General features: G+C 47.5%; 5 protein-coding genes across 5 annotated transcripts; 4 read left to right on the top strand and 1 right to left on the bottom strand.

Moving 5' to 3' along the window:
- Positions 1-4,817: 4,817 nt before the first annotated feature.
- Positions 4,818-6,167, top strand: F5891DRAFT_517165 (WD40-repeat-containing domain protein). Its single transcript, XM_041372120.1, has 2 exons — positions 4,818-5,943; positions 5,999-6,167. Exons 1-2 carry the CDS (start codon positions 4,918-4,920, stop codon positions 6,068-6,070), a joined length of 1,098 nt encoding a protein of 365 aa, XP_041223356.1. The 5' UTR covers positions 4,818-4,917; the 3' UTR covers positions 6,071-6,167.
- A 713-nt stretch (positions 6,168-6,880) lies between these two features.
- On the top strand, positions 6,881-7,734 carry F5891DRAFT_905210 (kinase-like domain-containing protein; the record flags this gene model as incomplete). Its single annotated transcript, XM_041373532.1, has 4 exons — positions 6,881-7,067; positions 7,184-7,236; positions 7,290-7,514; positions 7,567-7,734. Coding segments are annotated over 4 exons (633 nt in total), but the record flags the coding sequence as incomplete, so codon positions are not given.
- Positions 7,735-12,983: 5,249 nt separating this feature from the next.
- Positions 12,984-15,746, bottom strand: F5891DRAFT_1191706 (uncharacterized protein; the record flags this gene model as incomplete). The annotated part of the gene is made up of 5 exons (XM_041367490.1): positions 12,984-13,980; positions 14,032-14,867; positions 14,920-15,237; positions 15,297-15,375; positions 15,430-15,746. 5 exons carry the CDS (start codon positions 15,744-15,746, stop codon positions 12,984-12,986), a joined length of 2,547 nt encoding a protein of 848 aa, XP_041223358.1.
- A 2,115-nt stretch (positions 15,747-17,861) lies between these two features.
- F5891DRAFT_1149325 (uncharacterized protein) lies at positions 17,862-18,425 on the top strand (the record flags this gene model as incomplete). Its single annotated transcript, XM_041365091.1, has 3 exons — positions 17,862-18,023; positions 18,083-18,235; positions 18,287-18,425. Coding segments are annotated over 3 exons (453 nt in total), but the record flags the coding sequence as incomplete, so codon positions are not given.
- Positions 18,426-19,569: 1,144 nt separating this feature from the next.
- F5891DRAFT_1191708 (uncharacterized protein) lies at positions 19,570-21,031 on the top strand (the record flags this gene model as incomplete). The annotated part of the gene is made up of 6 exons (XM_041367491.1): positions 19,570-19,791; positions 19,846-19,923; positions 19,978-20,424; positions 20,480-20,707; positions 20,760-20,951; positions 21,023-21,031. The coding sequence occupies 6 exons, from the start codon at positions 19,570-19,572 to the stop codon at positions 21,029-21,031; spliced, it is 1,176 nt and encodes a 391-aa protein (XP_041223360.1).
- Between the last annotated feature and the right edge of the window lie 568 nt (positions 21,032-21,599).

Below are 21,599 nucleotides of genomic sequence, written 5' to 3' on the forward strand. Positions count from 1 at the left end.
AACAAAAGAAGGACGGTAGAAACGATATCTAGACAATATAATCTGCTCCTCGAGGTCAACGCGTGCAGCACACGGGCAACGGCCTGCACACCAAACAATGACAAATATAGCTCGTACCATGCTGTCTGAAACGTGTTTTCTTGCAGAAACTCTAGGATCACACGATGTGAGACCAGATGATTTCCCTTCTGCATCAATGGCTGGGTTTTAAATCCTCGTTGACTTATAAATACCTCGTCCCAACCTCTCCCTTGTCCCTCGAGGTGAGCGACGGCCGTTTCAGATATCGTTACTACCGCAGAGATCGCCAAACACACCAATGCAAATTTTTTGCTAAACGAGTAATTGAAGGTGTTCTCATGCGGCGGTCCTTAAGCGTGATCGTTCGATTAGCCCATATCACACTATATGCTCAAGTACCGCTGTTACGACTCCGAGCAGTTTTTTTCTTATTGACGCTACTCTGTCCGCCCTCTCGATCCATTTCTCACAAGTACTGGCGGCCCCCACTGGTCGCTTCCTTTCTCAAATCCACGCTTACATATACCTCAGGCTCTCGTTTTGACGCTGGTGAAGTGGGCAAGTTGCATTCGACAGTCTACTCAAGTCACTAACGCTAAACCTCTCATTCCTACTCGTAGCTCTCGCGTCCCTGAACATCTCATTTGCATTGGGTGTGTGCGGCCTATGGCGTATTACTTCCAAAGTCAGATGAATTTGAGGTCCTGCGAGCAAATGTGTGGGGTCGAGACTTGGAATATATTTCAACTCGCTAGCGCGAGCGACGCACATGCCATATCTATTATGATGCAGACCCGCTGTCCACCATTTCCACCTAATCAGCAGTCCTGTCAAGAACGTTCTTATTCGGTGTTTCCCTCCGTTTCCTCCTTGCACGCTCAAGTGCTAGCTGTTAATATGATTCCACCCTCTCATGATGTCTTATTGCTAATATATTCAGGGTGGCAGACACTTCTCCTGGCCCTGGCGAGTTGTCCTAGTTGTGTTGTATAACAACAACATCACTGACGCGAAGCAAACGCTAAATGATGCGGACGTCATCTCGAGTAAGACTTTAGTCCAAATCTAGGTTAACCTCGGGATGTCAGCAGTTGCATCCAATGCCAGAAGAACCTTCGCCGTCGACCAGTATTAGCATGTATGACGTGTAAGTATCTCTTTCACCGCGCTCAACCATGTCTCACATACCTTTGTGTAGAATGATTTAACATCACAGACTTGACCATCCATAGCACGGGAACTACATATGGTATGTGGCAATGTGTATTATGTTGAGAAGCCTAAATGCAACATACATAATGGTTCAATATAGAATTGTGTGTACTAGACGCAGCTAGAACAGAAACACGAACTGGTGGGCCCATCTAAAAGATTATCGCCATACCAACTGCCATCCTCAATCACCAGAAATCTAAGAAACAACATGTTTTGGAGTTGCCGATCCAAAACCTCGAATCCAAGATAATCCAACGTTCAATCACAGCTGACTTGAATCAGAGTTTGAAATGATTGATTATCTTCAATGCTAATGGGAAATCGCGAATACCCATGATGCTAGCAACCAGAGCAGATCAAAGGAAGTGTCGGATCTCCGCTACGAACGTTTGAGGAACAGAAGCTCAACATGTCACCGGGTGGAATACTACGTCTTTGGGTGATGATCTAATTAAAATTCGAGGGCATGGCCAATCAGGCGAATTGGGTGAACTGTGTATGTCTTCTTCCTATCTGCCGCATGGACCCCTGAAACAATTGCGACCAGGCCCGTTGACTGATGTGGAACATTGCGGCGACACGACTTGGACGCGCGAGTCTATTTGTTTTGATTGGCAAGCAAGGTACTTATGATAACCCCCTTATGTTTTTAGCGTCCGGCGAGGGCGTAACGCTATAAAACAGGTTTAGAATACCCCATCACTCGCACCTGTGCGACTTCGAGCAAGACCTATCGCCCAAACACAAAATCCTCCTCAACTGTGCTGCAGCTTTAAAATGGCAGCGCTCATTCCAAACATCACACCCACTCGAACATTCGAAGGTCATGAGGATCGCGTGATCGCACTCGCAGTTTTCCGCGACCGTGACGAACGCATGGTCACGGGCTCGTATGACGGGATGCTTCGTTTGTGGGACTTGAAAACAGGTGTAGTGTTGAAGAAGATGGAGGGGCATCGCAGTCGGGTGCGCGCATTGGCTATTTCGCCAGATGGGCAATGGATAGCAAGCGGTGATGAGAGCGGAGAAATCATTGTCTGGCATGGAAACACTGGGGAATCACTCAACCAAGCACTCAATAAAGCCCATGACAGCTGGATATTCTCGCTTGACTTTTCTTCGGATTCCAGGATGCTGGCCAGTGGATCATCTGACACCACCACGAAGTTGTGGAATACATCGACATGGCAGGTGCAACATACACTCAGTTGCGGTGGACCTGTCCGCTGCGTTCAGTATTCGCCACGGCCGATAGGCAATTCCCAAGCGCTTCTTGCAATTGCAACGCACCACTACGGTGTCCAAATTTACCAGAATTACACTTCAAACGGATATAATAACGTTTCCTACAGTCGCAATCACACACCACCACCTCCATTCCCCACTCAATCGATGAGAACGATTGGTGAAGGATCCGAGTACACACTCGCTTGGGCGCCCGATGGCTCACGGCTTTTCTCGGGAGGGGATGAGACAGATCCCACTATGCGAGAGTGGGATACATCGACCTGGAGACAGGTCGGTGCTTCCTGGAAGGGCCATTTCAAGAACATCCACGCCATTTCTTTGAACTCTAGCGGCACTCTCCTTGCCTCCGCATCTCATGACAATCGTGTCTGCCTATGGCGACTCTCAGATCGACGAAACATTGCCATATTCAAGCACTCTGGAGAGGTGAACTGCGTCACGTTCTCTGCGGATGACAAGCGCATCCTCAGTGGAGGTTTGGATAAAAGAATCTCAGAGTGGCCAACATCCGATGATGCTTTGCCAGAGGATGCTTTACAGGATGGCCTCATGAAGGAACTGGGGACGCATCAGGTACGTTTGTTTCATTTTCTCGCCAATTAATCATCTAAGCGTCTTTTTCATGTCAAGGCTGAAGCCCACTCTGAGTTCAAGGCACGTTCCCACTTTTGATTCTTCTTATAACGCAATGTGAACATGATTTACGCAGGTCGTCGCTATGAACCCGACAGTCCGCAACGCGTGCACAGCTAGGGACTGGTCTACCGCTATAAAGGTGCTAAATCTGGATATTGACTCGAATGCCAATTACACCGCATATGCCAATCGCGCATTTGTTATGGCGCGAAAGTGTGACTGGAACCAAGCACTTCAAGACGCAATTCGGGTGAGATTGATTGACCCATCATGACCTATTTACAAAAGTTAACTTCAATGATGACATAGTCCGTCAGCATCCAGCCATCGTTGGCAGGCCATATATCCAAGGGTATTGCTCTCTGTGGAAAAAAGCAGGTTCTGGCTGCGAGGATATCATTTGACCTCGCATCCATGTTTACGAGCGATTTGAAGACCGATCACTTCCTGTTTTTGATCAAGGCAGGTAATATTTTTCTCACATACTGCGTGCTCCACTGCGATTTTTAGACCATTGCGTTGTTCAATGCAAATGAACATCAAGAGGCAATGCTGCGTATCCGAGAGCTGGCTGCGTCTCCCGATGTCGATCTTGTTGCTTGTCGTATAGTGGAAGTGAGTACCATTCGCTCGTTCATTCCAGATTCATGCGTCGTTATTGATTCCTGCCCTTCGTACACCAGGCCTACCTACGGGTCCAAATGGGAAATATCGCCTTGGAGGGTGCGCGCTACAATGAAGCTGTTGGACACTTCACTGCCGCTGCCAATGCCAGCACTTTCTTCTACAAATCACCAATTCATTTGACGTACGATGAATTTGTCGTGGTATGTTGATATGACTCAACCTAAACTTTATTCGTGCTCAACTGCGTGTTTTCCACAGCTCTTTGGCTGGAACCTCAAGTCCTTGTGGAAGACTGCGAACCAGCAAGAGTGTTTTGCACTCTTTCGAGCAGGTAGTTTTGGAGCAGCCATCGAATCGTATCAGTCCATGATGGACAAGATTGATGAGGATATGAAGGTCGAGTTGTGTGCTTGGTTCACTGGTAAGTATTCGGTAACGTCTTATCGTCTATAATTATCAACTGCACTTCATTCAGCTCTCCAGTAAGATCGAAACGCGGTCTATGCTTCCCATGGAGATGATGCGCTCGTAACGAGCGGTTACTCGCATAGTTGGAAACACAGATATTCAAGTTGTTCTCATTTGTATCTTGACGGTAGCTGTATTGCTCAAATAGCCCTTGGTGCTCGTGTCACATGATGGATTCACAGCATCGTGTACGTATGGTCCCCTGCCACATAATGTACATTATAACAAGCTTAGTGACGCCTTCGTCGAACAAACAGTTTGGGTTGCTCGATTTCACTTTAGTTTATTTTCCATGCGGTCAAGACTCATATTAAGTACCAGCCTAAGAATTGAGTGGGGCGAATAACCGTGACAATAACTTGTGCTTAACCAAGTACTAGATTTGGTGGACATGAGGCAGCGGATAAAAGCGAACGCTGTGCAATGCACAGGTGCCATGCCGAAGGAGCGTGTTGGGAAATACAAGAAGTTGCGAGCACATTCTGTCAAGCAGTGAATTTGCTCGCTCTTCTCACAAGTTACCAGCTTATACGAGGTAAGCTCAAACCAATCTGGACTGTCAGTGTTGATGAGTTGACGATCAGCTTCAGCGGGCAAAGTGTATCAGCACCTTCGAACGACTTAGGTATCCTATCAGGCCACAGGATACGAGAAAGCCTCCTCAACGCTCTTTCGAATACTTCTTACCCATATTACTTCACTATGCTCTCTGGCAGACCGGCTTCGAGATCCTCATGGCCCGTTGTGCCAGTAAATGAATCGACTCTAACACCCGTGTTGACCTTAAGGGGCCACAAATACATTACTACTCGATCCATATCCTACTTTCCGGACGGGAAGCGGATAATCAGCGGGTCATGCGATAGGACCATCTGTGAATGGAACATAGAAGCGGGCAAGGAAATCAAGAAGGCGCGGGATGTTTGTAAGCAAGAGGTACATGCTGTGGGGGTATCAAGGGACGGTCGATGGGTTGTCTCTGCAGGTGGGGATTACAGCGGGGAACTCAAAGTCCGTGAGGTTGAGACGGGAACCGTGAGAACATTCGAACTGACAAGTGGTATTAACTGCATCGATATCTCTGGGGACAGCACACTACTAGCGAGTGGGTCATTGGATGGTACAACACGGATATGGAGCTTGGAAACATGCAATCTCGTAGCTGGTCCATTTAAAAGTATCAACTGGGTGGACGCAATCCGATTCTCGCAAGACTCAAAAAAGCTCGCACTCAAGTCAAATGGGGGGAGCCGCCTCGAAGTGTGGGATGTCCAATCACAGAGATTGGTTGTTTACAGAGAAGGTGACTGGGGTTTGGGAGGTGTGCCAGTGTTTTGGACTACCAAAGACACAGCCATCGTAACCGCATTCAGCTTTGAAGTTGCCCAATTTCAAGTCAAGACGATCTATGAATTTGACGTGTCTACACTGGAGAACACCGGGGCCCCTTTTGAAGGACACACCCAAACCATCACCAGTATAGCACTTTCACTCGATCATGCTCTCCTCGCCAGTGCTGCTCAGGACAACACCATCAAGCTTTGGGCCTTTGAGTCCCGCCAGCTCCTCGCCTCATTTGATAGTTGTTCTACCATCTGCCACCTTCTTTTCTCGCCCGACTCGCGCCAATTAGTTTACACCACTGCGTCACTGTTTGGCAACAACATTTACTTATGCAATACTCCCCCTGAGATCCTCGCTAACATCCAGCCAGTACCACAAGATAGAGTGCGCAGCTAACCCCGAATAGTACTATCGTTCACGTGCTTACATTTTCTTGCAGACTGTTTCTTCTAGAAACCTATTCCTCGCTGATGTACTCATCCCTTACTTCTCATTTATACCACTCTATTAATCCCCTTTTTGCAGTCTGGCACGCTCTCTCACGCCGTGAATCGATCTAGCGAGGCCCTACCAGATGCGCAAGAGCGCCTCCCTCTCTACTCTCTACCACCTCCCTCTATCAGTTTCGCCCGTCCGAGTCGTCGACCAGGGTCCGAATCCTGGATTAACAGACACGCCGAAACCTCTCGCATACAGCCTACCGACATGCGACCATCTACTGACATGCGGCAGCGGCCTGCTGACATGCAATCATCGCCTGATAAGATGTTGGGGCAACATTATGAATTAGGATCCCAACCATTGCATCGGGACACACTACATTTCAACGGAGGACCGGCAGATCTCCTAAGTACAACAATATCACCTGTCATAGCTCTTTCCCCTCCACCGCAGATACCCTCTTCTATAGTAGGTTCGCGGCCACCCCAGTTACCTCCCGACTCTCGCGAGCTCCTTCCCTCCTCTTCCCATACGAATACAGTCTTCTCCGCTCGTAATGATGAGCCTCGCGATCTCCCCCTCGAAGCGATGCTCCAAAACCTCACGGGATATGTCACAAAGGACGAAGAATATCCTGTTGCTCGTGGCGGGTTCGGGGAGATCTGGAAATGCACCTGCCACATGAATCGTAGATTAATCAAAGTTTGTTCACTGTCTTTTGTCTGTCCATCTGTCTAAATTAATAATCTGGTAGGTCGCAGTGAAGGCATTGCAAGTGTACGCCGCCGATCAACTTGGTCCCGCAAAGACGAAGAAGATCAAGGTGAGTTTCTTGACAAAAGACTGTGTCTTCCCCTTATGAGCTGCGACTTCGTAGAGGATAATGCGTGAACTCAGAATATGCGCTAACCTCAAGCATCCAAATATTCTATCCGTTTATGGTTATACGTATGGGTTTGGCCCATTTATAGCGATAGTCAGTCCTTGGGCGGAGAATGATAACCTATCGGACTATTTGGAGCTCGAGGGCGCGGCTCTTACTCTCGTCAGAAGATTCCAGATCGTAAGTATCCCCTCATATTTTATGCAGACCACATATTGATGGCAATCTCAGCTCAAGGATATCATAGCTGGTCTGCAATATCGTGCGTGTTAGTTATTCTCGGTCCTTGACCTGGAGTAGTGATATTGTTCCCAGTTCATGCAAACAGTGTCGTTCATGGTGACTTTACTGGGGTAAATTCGACCCCTTTTCGTTAATTTTGATTTGATCGAGACGTGAGTTCTAGCCCAACGTGCTGATTCATGGTGATGGCACTGCGTGTGTCGCTGACTTTGGTCTTTCCTTGATGTATTCCGAAGTTATAAGCGCCTCTCAGGCTTGTTGGACGTCCACGCTGAAAGGAAACATGCGATGGATGGCTCCTGAGCTGCTCATTGAACGAGAGGATGGATCTCAAGTCCGGCCGAGTGAGCAGAGCGACATGTATTCATTTGGCGGCATCATGCTGCAGGTACGTCTGGTTTATTTTGGCCTCTCGTTTATATCACGGGCTCCACTCGTAGGTCCTCACCAACAAAGCACCCTACTATCACCTCACAAATGATGCTACCATCATTCTCTGCATAGCCAAGTCGCAAAGACCTTCCCGATCTCGTTATCCTAAGCTCCGCGAACGATACTGGCAGTTTATTGAGGAATGCTGGTCTACCAATCCTCGGGACCGCCCATCGACGGAGGGAGCTGATTTGACGATCTGGAATGAATATTACTTGCTGTCTGGATCCCCTTGATTCTTTAATTGCATTCAACAGTCTGTTAGCAGTGCAACCAACAAAACGAGGCACAGTCACAGGGTACTAGTACCTATACTGTAAACGTAGGCTTACTACCAAACATCTCCTGCAGCATGCTATGAGAATGCTGTAGTTACTTGTGTACATCGTGTCTAACGTGTCCCCGTGATTTGTATGTGCATGCCTCAATCCCCACTAAACACCACATCGAAAGATGGACATCCCAAGCCGGGTTTCCGAGCTGATATCGTATAGCTAAATAGTGTGACAATGCTATTCCGCTACAGTAGAGTGAGGTTACACACTACGAGTCGATGGATGGCTCCTGACGTGCTTCCGCGCTACCGTGACTTCCGGTCGTTGCACAGAGAAATTGTATTTATTCCAAAAACAAATGCCTGTACGCTATATTGGCACTATATCATTCTTTGTTTGTCCACGTCATACATGTTCTCGCTCTCTGCTCGAAATGTTGCTTCGTTGCGTCGTGAGTGTAGTTCATTACATACTTTGCAAGATCGTTGTGCAGTAGGTAGTCTATAGCAGTTTCCTAGATGCTTGCTACAGTGAGAACATAACAGCGTAATAATTCACATGCGGAAGACTGCATACATGATTCATGACAAATCGAGGCGCCACCCTATTCAGACTCGTAAGGAGGTCGACCTGCGAAATTGCTGATTTGGTGAACCACACTGATTGCAAGGACTCGTCCATTTGTTCTTGATGCGTCGAATGGAAGAACTTGTGCCTAAGCAAGTCCATATCAGGCCACAGGATACGAGAAAGCCTCACCGACGGTCCTTCGAATACTTCTTACCCATATTACTTTGCTATGCTCTCTGGTAGACCGGCTTCGAGATCCTCATGGCCCGTTGTGCAGTAAAAGAATTGACTCTGAGTCTCTGACACCCGTGTTGACCTTAGGGGACATTGTTTCAGCCATATCCTACTTTCCGGACGGGAAGCGAATAATCAGCGGGTCAAACAATAAGACCGCTCGTGAATGGGACCTAGAAGCGGGCAAGGAAGTCGAGGAGGCGCGGGATATTTGTGAGCAGGAGGTACATGTTGTGGGGGTATTACCGTATCGAGGGATAGTCGATGGGTTGTCTGCGGTCTCTGCAGGTGGGGACTTCAACTTTTCAGGGAGCTAGAAGGTCGCAGTCAATGCCAGTCATATCATCTTGGGGGAATTACCTTGAAGTGTAGGATGTCCGATCACATGTTCACACGGGGAACCTCGGAGGTAGCCGTTATGACACACGTGTTTTGGACTAGCAAAGACAAAACCATCGTAATCGCATTCAGCTCAACGCGGACACCTCAATCAAGACAGTTTATGAATTCGACGTACCTACTCTGGAGACTATTGGAGCCCCCTTTGAAGGACACACCCAGGCCATCCCTGGTCTAGCACTTTCACTCGATGATTCACAGCTGACTTGGGATGAATAGAAAATACCTGTTCGACCATCGATAATCGATAATCAGAGTTTGAAATGATTCAATGCTAATTGGCAAATCAACCATCCATGATGTTAATAACCCCAACAACCAGAGATCCGAAGGAAGCCTCACAACTGTAGGATCTCCACTACGAACGTTCCACGGAGTGAATTGGATGAACCGCGTGTGTCTTCTTCCTATCTGCCGCATGGACCCCTGAAACAATTACGGTCAGGCTCATTGACTTATGTAGAAAATTGCGGTGACACAACTTGGACATACGAGCCCATTCGTTTATATTTGAAAACAAGGTGCTTATGATAATAGCCTCATGTTTTGGGCGTCTATTGAGGGGTTAATGCTATAAAACAGGTTTAGAACACCCCATCAGACAACCGGCACCTCTGCAATCTCGAAAAAGACACTATTCCCCCACATACCAAGCCCACCTCAACTGTGCTGCGGCTCCACTAAAATGGCGGCGCTCATTCCAAAAATTACACCCATTCGAGCATTTGAAGATCATGGGGATCGCGTGGTCGCAGTCGCGATTCTCAGTCCCCAATATAGCTACGACGAACGCATGGTCACGGGCTCGTATGACGGGGTGCTTCGTCTATGGGACTTAAAAACAGGTGCAGTGTTGAAGAAGATGGAGGGGCATCGCAGTCGAGTACGGGCGTTGGCTGTTTCACGAGATGGGCAATGGATAGCAAGCGGCGATGAGAGCGGAGAGCTCATCATGTGGCATGGAAAAACTGGGGAACTCAGCCAAACAGTCAATAAAGCCCACGACGGCTGCATATTTTCACTTGATTTTGCTTCAGATTTCGGCTACGATGCGTTGGCCAGTGGATCATCTGACACCACCACGAAAATATGGTACCCACAATTCTTGAAGGAGGCCCGATGTTCAATCAGCTGTGGTGGAAACGTCCGCTGTGTTCGGTATTCGATGCATAGATATTATCTTGCGATTGCAACAGACGACCATATCCAAATTTACCAGGGCTGCAGTGATTATTACAATACATTTTACTTACTGAAAACGATCGGTGGAGGATTAAACTACTCACTCACATGGATGCCAGATGGCACACGGCTTTTCTCAGGAGGCAACGGAGCTAATCCCACAATACGAGAGTGGGATACATCGACCTGGCAGCAGGTCCGTGAGCCCTGGAAAGGCCATTTCAAGAATATCCACGCCATTTCTGTGAACTCTAGCGGTACTCTCCTTGCCTCCGCATCTCATGACAACCGTGTCCGCCTCTGGCGACTCTCAGATCGAAAAAACATTGCCATATTCAAGCACTCTGGGGAGGTGAACTGCGTCACATTCTCTGCGAATGGCAAGCACGTCCTCAGTGGAGGTGTGGATCAAAAGATCTCAGAGTGGCCAACATCCGAGGATGCTTTGATAGAGGATGGATCAAAAGACGGCCTCATGAAAGAGCAGGTGACACACACAGTACGTTTGTTTTCATTTTCTCGCCCGTTTATCATCTAAACGTCTTTTTATGCCAAGGCTCAAGCCTACTCTGATTTCAAGGCATGTTCCCACTTTTGACTCTTATAACACAATGTGAACATGATCTACGCAGGTCCTCGCTATGAACTCGACGGTCCGCAATGCATGCATAGCTGGGGACTGGCCTACCGCTGAAAAGATGCTAAGTATTGGTGTTAACACTGATGATCACACCGCCTACGCCAATCGCGCATTTGTTATGGCACGAAAGTGCAACTGGGACCAAGCACTTCAAGACGCAATTCAGGTAAGACTGACTGAGCCTTCATTACCTCCTCGCAAAAGTTAACTTTGATGACATAGTCCGTCAGCATTCAGCCATCGTTGGCAGGCCATATATCCAAGGGCATTGCTCTCTGCGGAAAAAAGCAGGTTCTGGCTGCGAGGATCTCATTTGACCTCGCATCCATGTTCACAAATCGAGATTTAAAGATTGATCACTTCCTTTTCTTGATCAAGGCAGGTAATATTTTTCTTACATATTGCGTGCTTCATTGCGGTTTTTAGACCATTGCGTTGTTCAATGCAAATGAACATCAAGAGGCAATCCTTCGCATCCGAGAGCTAGCTGCGTCTCCCGATGTCGATTCTGTTGCTTGTCTTATCGTGGAAGTGAGTACCATTCGCCCACTCATGCCAGATTCATGTGTCGTTATTGATTCCCGTCCTTTGTAAATCAGGCCTACCTACGTGTCCAACTGGGAAACATTGCATTGCAGGGCGCGCGTTACAACGAAGCTGTTGAACACTTCACTGCCGCTGCCAATGCTAGCACTTTCTTTTACAGATCGCCAATTCATTTGACGTACGATGCATTTGTCGTGGTACGCTGATATGACTCAACCGACACTTCATTCGTGCTCAACTGCGTGTTTTCCACAGCTATTTGGCTGGGACCTCAAGTCCTTGTGGCAAACTGCGAATCAGCAACAGTGTTATGCACTCCTTCGAGCAGGTAGTTTTGGAGCAGCCATCGAATCGTATCAGTCCATGATGGATAAGATTGATGAGGATATGAAGGTCGACTTACGTGCTTGGTTCACTGGTAAGTATTCGGTGATATTTCCCCGTCTCCCCATTTATAATCATTAACTACACTTCACTTAGCTCTCAAGTAAGATCGAGACGCGGTCTATGCTTCCCATGGAGATGGCGCGCTCGCAGCAAGCAGTCACTCATATAGTTTGAAGTACAGAGATCCTCGTGTAATTTTCATTTGTACCTTGACAGTAGCTGTATTACTTAGATAGTCCTTGGTGTTCGTGTCATAATGTGCTAGCCCGCTTGAGCATGTTTACCCTATAGCTATACCCTATGTTTACTTTTACCTAAAAATAACATCGTCTCGCGCGCGCGTCTGTCAGGCTGTGAGCTATAAGTGTGATGGTCTTAATATTTTTAGTCATACGTGGCTGTGACATTCGAGTTCGTCATCGCCACATCTCCAGATCTAGCTTCTACGTGCAAAAGTAACCTCGAACATCACAAACTTGACCATCCATGACATGCATGACACGGGAACTATACACTGTATGCATTGTGTCTTGGCACTGCTAAAACACGAACTGGTGGGCCCGTCTAGAACTTCGAAGGTCATTGCCATTCCAATTACCATCCTCAACCACCCGAAGTCCGAGGACCGAGAGACTGTCTTCGAAGTTCGAATTGCCAATTCAAAATCATCGAATCCAAAATACTCCAAACGTTCGAACGAAGTTCAATATAAGTATATATAGCTGACTTGAATCACATCAGGAAAAAACCCAAAATGCCGTAGCCCGAGCGACAGCTATATAGCGCTTTTTAGGCACAGTAGCACTATGTAGGCGCACCTTACGCTACAGTGACCTATATAGCGCTATATAGTCTTTAGCCAAGCTACAAGCGGCTATATGGTTGGGGGGTGCTACAGGTAGCTACAAGAGCTATCACTGCGGCTACAAGCAGCTACAGGTGCAACCGTAGTACGTACGTGACACGTCGTTGCATATCATTACTTTATAACACATGCGCAAAACATTTCGCCATCAATGAACTCGTTAAAATAAAAATCGTTCGCCACCTCGTATGCATTTCTGCTTCTCAACCTCAGATCTACTGATTGTCCCATCCTCGGTATTAAATGGCACAGCTGCACAATTTCGTCAACGTGGATTACAGCAGCGTTGCGGCGAAGTTGGCAGGTTGAGCGCGAGACCTGTCGCATTCAAGAGGAAGGGTCGGGTGGTTTGAAAGGTGTGAACCACTCGACATAAGCGAGGGCTCTGGAATATGCGCCGAACTGGTGAGGTAGAGTGAAAATAGCGCGAACTTGTGCTACTCGTACACCTGCAGCCAGACTGTTAACAAAATTGACCGCTGAGAAACTCAGCAAAAAAATACCCTCAAGAGTATGCAAATGCGAAGAGCGAGGCCTGTCTGCTATCAACGCCATGTCAAACTGGGCTGGAGTACCAGGCTTCCGGCCTGATGGCAACTTTTCTGGAGTTGCTCTGATGCGCCTTCGCTTTGGCACATCGCTAACTCGTAAATCTGGCGGCATTACAATCACCACTTGACGATAAAGATCGAATCGGTCTTGAAGACCAGGGACTATGGTGTTGTGCGGGAGATTCTTGAGTAAGAATGATTGGAGAGCAGGGAGGAACTCGGTAGCACCGTGTGCTGTTATGATGGTTTGAACGGATTGGTGAGGATGCGCGGGGACTTTTGCAAGGACATGGCTTGCTTGAAGTGGTTCAGCGGCGGGAAGATTTGGTGTTTCCGACTCCGAGTCCGTGTCTGAATCTGCGTCGAAGTCATGTGGGTTTGAGTGAGGCTGTTGTGACAACCAATCCAGGTATGCGCTACGTATAAACACGGCTTCCTGGTGTTGGAGCCACAAAGCCATTTGTTCCTCGTAGTCCCGTTTATTGCTAGCACAGTATGAATCCTTTGCGAAATCAATGTGCAAGCGCTCGGGAAGTTTGGTGTTAAAGCCGTCAGCTGCGCCTAACAATGTGATGGACTGCACATAATGAGAGAGCTGGTGTAATTTCGGTATGTTGAAATGCTCTCGAACAGCGAGCTCCTTGAGGATGTCTTTATTTGCGTGAAATACAGTCAGGGCGGTTTGTAGGGCTTCGAGGGACTCAGTTGTCTGAATGTGCAGCTGGGCATGATACGAGAAGTCGAGAATAGATCGTGCAACCACCAAAACACGACTGCCAGGCATGACATCAAAACATCATCTTAATGACTCAATAAACACTCACCTAGGTACTGCCCCGCTCAATAAGCCAACAAATACTCTCTGCATCTCTTTATGTTCGCACCCTGTCCACTGCTTCACACTCGATATCCCTTTCTTGAAGTGTCGAAGGCCAGGATAATTCGGGATCGCCTTGAAACATGCGTCGATCTCATCCTCTCCGATAATATCGATGCACCACTTCACAAGGTGGTCTTTGAAGACACCTTTGTGAAGTTGATGCAGAAGGTCAGGTGTGAAAGCTAGAAAAATGTCTGCGTGAGGCAGATCAGCCCAGAAAGGCTTGTAAATGGCGCGTAGACCATTGGCCTCAAATTCCAGAGGATGCTGACCAATCTTGCGCTTGTGCAAGATTTCTTTTGTTGACTCTGGATCACGCATTGCCGAGTTAAGTGCATCCCCTCGGTCATTTGCGGCTACAAGGCACTTCGGACATCGGTTCTCTTTGCAACAACTGACCAAACACTGTTCCGGGAAATCGGCGACATACGCTGCAAGAATTGGGTAGATACGACGAACCCACGAGTCCGCACACACCATTTCGACACCGTCGTTTCCAGCACCGATGAGAGGTTGGAGCAGTAGAGCCATGCAATGGTGGAAGAGGCGGTATCCAGCCAAGGAGCGTGCATCGGGGGTGAAACAGTCAAGTTTGCTAGCTGGTAAGTAACCAATGAGAACGGTTGCTCGTGCTGATGCTTGGCGCCTTTTTGCTTTAGCGATGTTTCCAATGGACATGTACACTGGCCATGCCGACTTATCCCCTCGGAACTGCGACAATGACGTTTTGTCTGAAGATAGAATGATTGGTGCTATCGTTGCACCCTCTGGCAAGGCATTCTGTGTGCGAGGTCAGTCTGTTGCTTTGTCACTCCCTCTCAAATAGTCTTACCTGTTTCTCGCCCCACCAGTCTGCTGTCCACATCTCGTCGATGACTCTATGTTGCCCCGCACGGTCTGCATATGCTTTGGCAGGTGAGTACGCCATATGTTCTTTGAAGGCCGGATTGCCAATGAGCTCTTTCACGCATTCTACAGGGTCCCGGCTCCACAATTCAACGTCTTCTTGCAACATTTCGCCTTTATCATCCTCGCAGTTTCCACGCACAGTCACCTTTTTACAAGTCCATCCTGGCCCGCGTGGAAGTTTATCCACGCGCTGCAAGAATGAGCGGTTGTTATGAAATGAAAGTTTGCTGCGGTTTTGTGTCTGGTTACTAGGGTATCAATATTGTAGGTTCAAATTTTGATCAACACTTTCAAACTTACTATGGGCAGTTTCAGGAATTCTTTGGTCCGCGTCTGACCAAGGTTCTTGACGAGCCAGTGGGCCAGATCCCACTCTTCCCTGGTGAGTGATATCTATTTAGTAGATGCTTTGCCAGCGCATTCGAGCACTTACTTGTCCTCAAAAGGCGACCATGGATCCTCACCCTCTTCCTCTTGGTATGTTCTATATTTTGCAAAACTCGTCTCCCCCTCATGCAGTGCCCAGCCAGCATCTGTCCGAGGTTCAAAATATCGGCCGTTATTGGTGAACGACATCCCATCTTCATCTTCGACTTCCTCGACTGTAACACGACGAGTCTTGCTGAGCGCTGGGTTATCGTCCATATCTGGAGACGGGCGCGGGTGAACATGGCCTGGAGCTGCATCTTGATGGGGGAAGTCAACATCTGGTGCGTCGTCTAAGTTCTCTGCCTCTACTTCTTCGATCATTGATTCATACTGCATTCGACATTCAAGACGCCCTACAATGTGTCTCTTGAGACCCTCATGTGTAGTTGTTACCTTCCCACAGAATACACAGTGGGGCATGCTGGCTTGTCTGGTGCGATTGACGGTGCGATTGACACGAAACTTGTGTCAAGTCGTGTTGTACCGGCCCTAAGTATCTTGACGCCACAAAAATGGAAAAAACACGCTAACACTATCCTGTCCAGGCTCAAACCGCATTCCAGAAGGTCGACTCCTTCAATCAGATTATATTCGAAGTTCCATGACCTCCCGCCATTCGACACAAACTGCGACCAAAATTGGACTCGGACTATATTCGAAGTTCCATGAAATCGGACTATATTCGAAGTTCCATGACCTACCGCCATTCGACTGGCATACACAAACCGCATTCCAGAAGGTCCTTCTTCTTGGACTTGTGGAGACCAAAATCGGACTCAGACTATATTCGAAGTTCCATTGGACTTGCGGAGACAAAAATCGGACTCGGACTATATTCGAAGTTCCATGACCTACCGCCATTCGACTGGCATACATGTAAGCATCTTCAATCTACCTATGGTACTCGCCTCATTGGTGCCCGGATCTAGTTGTGGCGCAGCACCTGGTTGTTGCTGCGCCCAGTTTGAGTTTAGACCAGGCCGACCCTCAAGTGAGTCCTCATACCAGCCCTAATTGTGACTAACACAAAAGTCATTTGCAGCGATGTGACCCTTGCAAGTGACTAACTACTGTCACGTATGCAGTTCATAATATGGAGATTGACCCAATGTAGAAACAACAATACTGTGAGGAGCAAAGATAGCTCCAGACTGTATCTATAAAAGTTGTAAGGTCGTGCGTTGCCTAGTCTGCGATACTTGAGATGGCAAGTGCGTTCGACCCTATAGGGGAAGCGAGTGCAGCGAAGATCTAGAGGTACGCGCAGAAGTGAAGCGTGAGAAAGCGCAGGTGCGCGCAAGGCGCGGGAACACGCGCGCGTATTAGCGCGAAGCGCGGGAAAGCGCGCGCGCGTATGCAGAAATGAGAGACTATGCTTAAGTGATGATATAAAACAAGATAAGAGATGTGAGATGTGATGTGCTAATGAATAGAGTTCTACTGCGACTTTCTAGGTAGTAAGTACTAGGTAAATGGGAGGTGAAAGTTCAGTTCAGTAATAGTATGTACTGCTGGCGCTTATATAGCGCGCCTAAGCGCGGTCATGCGGAGCCGAAGCGCTACCGAGTAGGTATGTAAAAATATATATATGTGAGAGTCCATGATAAAAATAAAGATGGAATAATATGCAATGAGAGAAATAGAAATATACGCACTAGGGAGCTTGGTGGACAGTGGATGAATGCTTCTGGATGGCTGGCGCTATAGGGCGCGCAAGCGTGGGAACGCGCGCGTGCATATACATCGCGAAGTGCGGGAATGGCGCGCGCATGTTGCGTGGGAAAGCTGCGCATCATATAGGAATCACTGCAGATAGCACACAGAATGATGCTGCAAGTTCGTGCTGTATACTCCTAGGTGAAAACTGCCATATCATGCCATGAGAGGCATGATTCTCTACACCGAACATCATTGAAAATAAAGGTGACCCACACGGTGCGCCCTTATTCCAAATGACACTTGACTAAAACTAACTGACACTAAAACTAACTTGGCTAAAACTAACTGACAACTAAGCTAGGGTAGTAATGCCATGAGCTGCAAGTAAGAGCTCCAAAAGTTGAACCTTGCGTGACTCCTCACACTGCTTTTTTTCAGCATTCCATCGCACCTTTATCATCTCCCGCACCAAATTTTGGTGAGCAGCAGGACCTTGTATGTGCTCTGAGAGCTGCGCTCTGCATGACTCATCACAAAGCCTAATCTCTGCATCCCAGCACTCTAGGACAAGTGTTCGCAGGTAGGTCTGCGAGGTTTTGATGGGTCCTGGAGTTTGGCGATATGGCGCCAATGGAAACTGAATATCAAGAGCAGGCTTAACCTCTCTTGGTGTATGAGGTACCTCCCTAGCCATCCAACTGACCCCTTCTCTCGTCAAAATGGTACGTCTCGTGTCCGCGTCCTTGCCCTACTTGATTTTATTTATGTTGCATATAAATGACGAGGCGCACATCACAAGTGCGCGGGGAGCTTAAAACAAAGATGCGCATACTGACGGCCTCGTTCTTTGGCTTCCGTGCAAGCAGATCTATACCCGCCATCAAGCAAAACCGTGACCTGGCTGAGTCTCTCAAGGAAGGATCGCGTTTTGTTTTTAAGGTGCGTGTTTAAATTCAATTTTACCATCATTAGTCAACGTCTGACTGGCGGAGTAAAAGGACTGGGAAATGAAACGTGGCATATACAAGACCGGATTAATCCAGGAGGCAGTGAATGATATGTGGTTCGCAAACCGAAGCGATGAGGGTATAGTATATGCTAAATACTTCGATCCTTTACCCGTTCAAACCATTGCGCTTATACTCACAGCAGTGAGTGTATTCAGTGATTCTGATGTTCGTACTGCAACTGAGGTCTGACAGATTGAATGCTGCATCGATGAGTGGATGACTGGAGTAAAGGAGGACATCAAATTTTCGTCGGTTGCTTACTCCCCGGTCTACCTTCTCCATCTCAACTCCCTGCAGCAGTTCGACGAGCGGACTGCTGCTTACAAACTGCTCGGTAAAATTGGTGTCAATCTTCTCGACGTTGCTCAGTATTTTTTTATTACTTATGTCATTCATCATCCAAACTGACATTCATAAAAAGGATGCACGCTGGTGTGGATCCATTTATGGCGGCAGTGACTATCGATAGCTTCACAGATGACGTTTTCAATGAAGCTATTCGAGAGCACGAAGACGAGGCTCGAGAAGCACGAGAATTCTGAAGGGGGTGGTGATTGAGGCGGCTGTATCTCGAGGATTGTATACATGCTCACGTGCTATAGCACCTTAATTGATTCGATTTTGTTGATTTCCAGTCAGTGGCCTGATCTATATTGCGGGAGCTACAGTAGCAGTGTGTAGCTACCTGTAGCTCGGACGAGCAAATACTAACACTATTCCTATAGCACCCTATAGTAATTTGTAGCACATATAGCTTTCTGTAGCACCTGTAGTTGGTTGCTACAACGAGCTACAGGAGTGGCCGTAGCACTACACAGTTCGCTGCGTGGCTATATAGCTCCACATAGTAGACACTTGACAAATCTGGCTACAGGTACTATAATGACTATATAGCACCCTGTAGTCAAAGGTTTTTTTCCTGATGCAGTTTGAAACAATTTTGCATAAATTATTATCTTCAATACTAATGGCAATCGCACACACCTGTGATGCTAACAACCAGATGAGATGAAAGGAAGCCTCGTGACTGTAGGATCTATGCTATAAAATGTTCCATGGAACAGAAACTCAACATGTCACCGGGTGGAATACTACATTCACTGCGGAAACGAGAAAATAGTCGGGCCAGATTAGACAAGGAATAGAACCTATAACAGGACAGTAACACGATGTAAGAAAATAGATGTTTCGCCAAGAGTTAGAATCAGGAAAGGTACATTTGCGGCACACAAACTGGACACCGGAAACAAAGGATTTACGGGCTCTCCATAGGTGCGCAATAGTCTAATCCGACATCGGAATTTAGGGATTTGCACGTCGAGTTTACTTCTGAATAGAATAGGAAACAAGTCTGATTATTATCTGATTATACATATGTTGTACATGTGCTACCCGTGCTTCCTAGGATCCTCCATGCAGCTCTGGATTTTCTCTTGCTTCCTCCCCACAGCTCAATGCTGCCCACTAGTAACGCCATGTATCCTGGACATGGACAGCGACAGCCTAGTAGGGCTCCCAATGACCTGCAAAACCAGTTTAATCCAGCGATACACCATGGAACTGAGCCGGAGCCTTACAGTAACCAGTTCAATCCTGGAGATTCCTCCCTCAGCCTTCCGAACCATGGCTTGCCCCGGCGTGACGAATGTTTTAGTGCTGGGATGGGGGGACAACAGGATGGACCTGTTGCACAAACCGTAATTAGTCCAATAGTAACACAACTCGATAAAAACTCACTTGTAATCATATAGCCTGCGCCTGGATCCTTTCAGCGGCACCTGCAGGATGCTCCACTGTATCCCTACCGAGCTGCAGTGACTCTGCATGCTGTATGTCTTCTGGCTACGAGAAATATTGGTATCAGCTCTAATTTGTCGTTTAAGGGAGGAACATCGCACCTAGGTCAGACTCTGACACCATTCACTGGAAGCCAGCCGTCATCTCGAGGACAGTCCGTGGGTCCAGTGACGCAGCACGGGACTCCATTGGATGGCTATACTCAGCCCCAGAACTACGGCAACCAATCATTCTATTCAATGCATCAGCGTCAAATGGGACATCATAGCGGCACACCTCATAATGATCTTGATACCCCCGTAGATCACTCGTCCTTGAATTCAACTGTAGCTCGTCTTGTATCTGAAGTGCAAAACCTGAAGGACGTCACTCAGAACCTGCTGTTTTCCAATAATGAGCTTCAGCAATCAAACGACTCACTCAAGGCATGCATTCAGGTAAATGAAGAAGCCGTCGAGGAGATCTTGAAGACCAACAGCAACAGGAAAAAAGTTGGCAACAGAAACATATCGAATTCACATGCAGCCTTGAAAGTAAGCTCATCAACCAGACTACACGACGATCAATAGACTTACTATGCATGTACAGCCAATAATCCACCCTTACTTTTTTGAACTTTGTGATATTAATCCGTGCCTCAGCAAATCAAAGCGCATAAAGCTGTTGGGAGCTGTCAAACCTTTGGGTAATGGGGAACCTCACGAGGCAGTATCTACCAAGATAGTTTGGCACCCGAACTGGCTTGGTAACGTTGATGATGATGTCAACGCACTGTACATCAAGGAGATCGTCAACCTGGTATGGGAAAATGAGAAGGTACAAAATATTCAATTTGATTGATATCAATAAGACTCACATCACTGTTTAGGCACGCTGCGAGAATCCTAACGCCAAGCATGAGATCGCTAATGAAGACTATGACCTCACTATCATCACCGAGTGCGTGAAAACGTACTTTCGAAACATTCATAAGCAAGCAAGCAACCAGGTCAACGACGATAAGGCAGCCAAAGCTCTGGAACGCAAAGATAGATTGCGACAGCATTCACGTCGTCAAGCAGTGAGTCTCTCATTTAATGATCAGATGTCAGTCACTTACATGATGTTAGATCACAAAATCATGCCATCAAGCTGCGTTGATCTATGAGACTCAATCAGGGAACAAAGGAGCCGTTGCGATGATAGATACTGACTTTGCTTCTGACATCCTTTCCTATGATTCTGGGGGGGATCTTTCTGCAGACACACTATCCAGGTGGGAGAGAGCGAAGCTTGTGAAACTGGCATTTTATGTAGAAGGTTCAAAATGGCGATCTGTTGATGTAAGTCAGTGTCATGGTGTATCTGCAAATAAAAACACGTGCTCATCTAAATAATACACTGCCGTCGAATATATCAATGTACTGATTTGGAGCTCGTGGCTTAGAACGCCAGCCATCAAGGAGAGATTCGAGGCCCGGAACTTTGAGTAGTGACTTGATCTGATCTGAGAGCGGGAGGTAAGGGTATTTGACGAGTGGTGACTTGAGGGAGCGCTGGTTGCCGCGTGCAGTCTTGTCAGGTAGGAAGAGGTCCTCATTGCACAAGGTACATTGATCATGAGAATGCGGGGAGCATGCAGGTGGAAACACATTACGACACGATGGACAAACGGGGAGAGTATATATAGGTTTGTCGACGCCGAGTACGCGATTGCTGGATTGCAGGG

This window comes from Suillus fuscotomentosus (genome assembly GCF_016647785.1).
Source record: "Suillus fuscotomentosus strain FC203 chromosome Unknown F5891scaffold_44, whole genome shotgun sequence".
Classification (NCBI taxonomy): Eukaryota; Fungi; Basidiomycota; class Agaricomycetes; order Boletales; family Suillaceae; genus Suillus; species Suillus fuscotomentosus.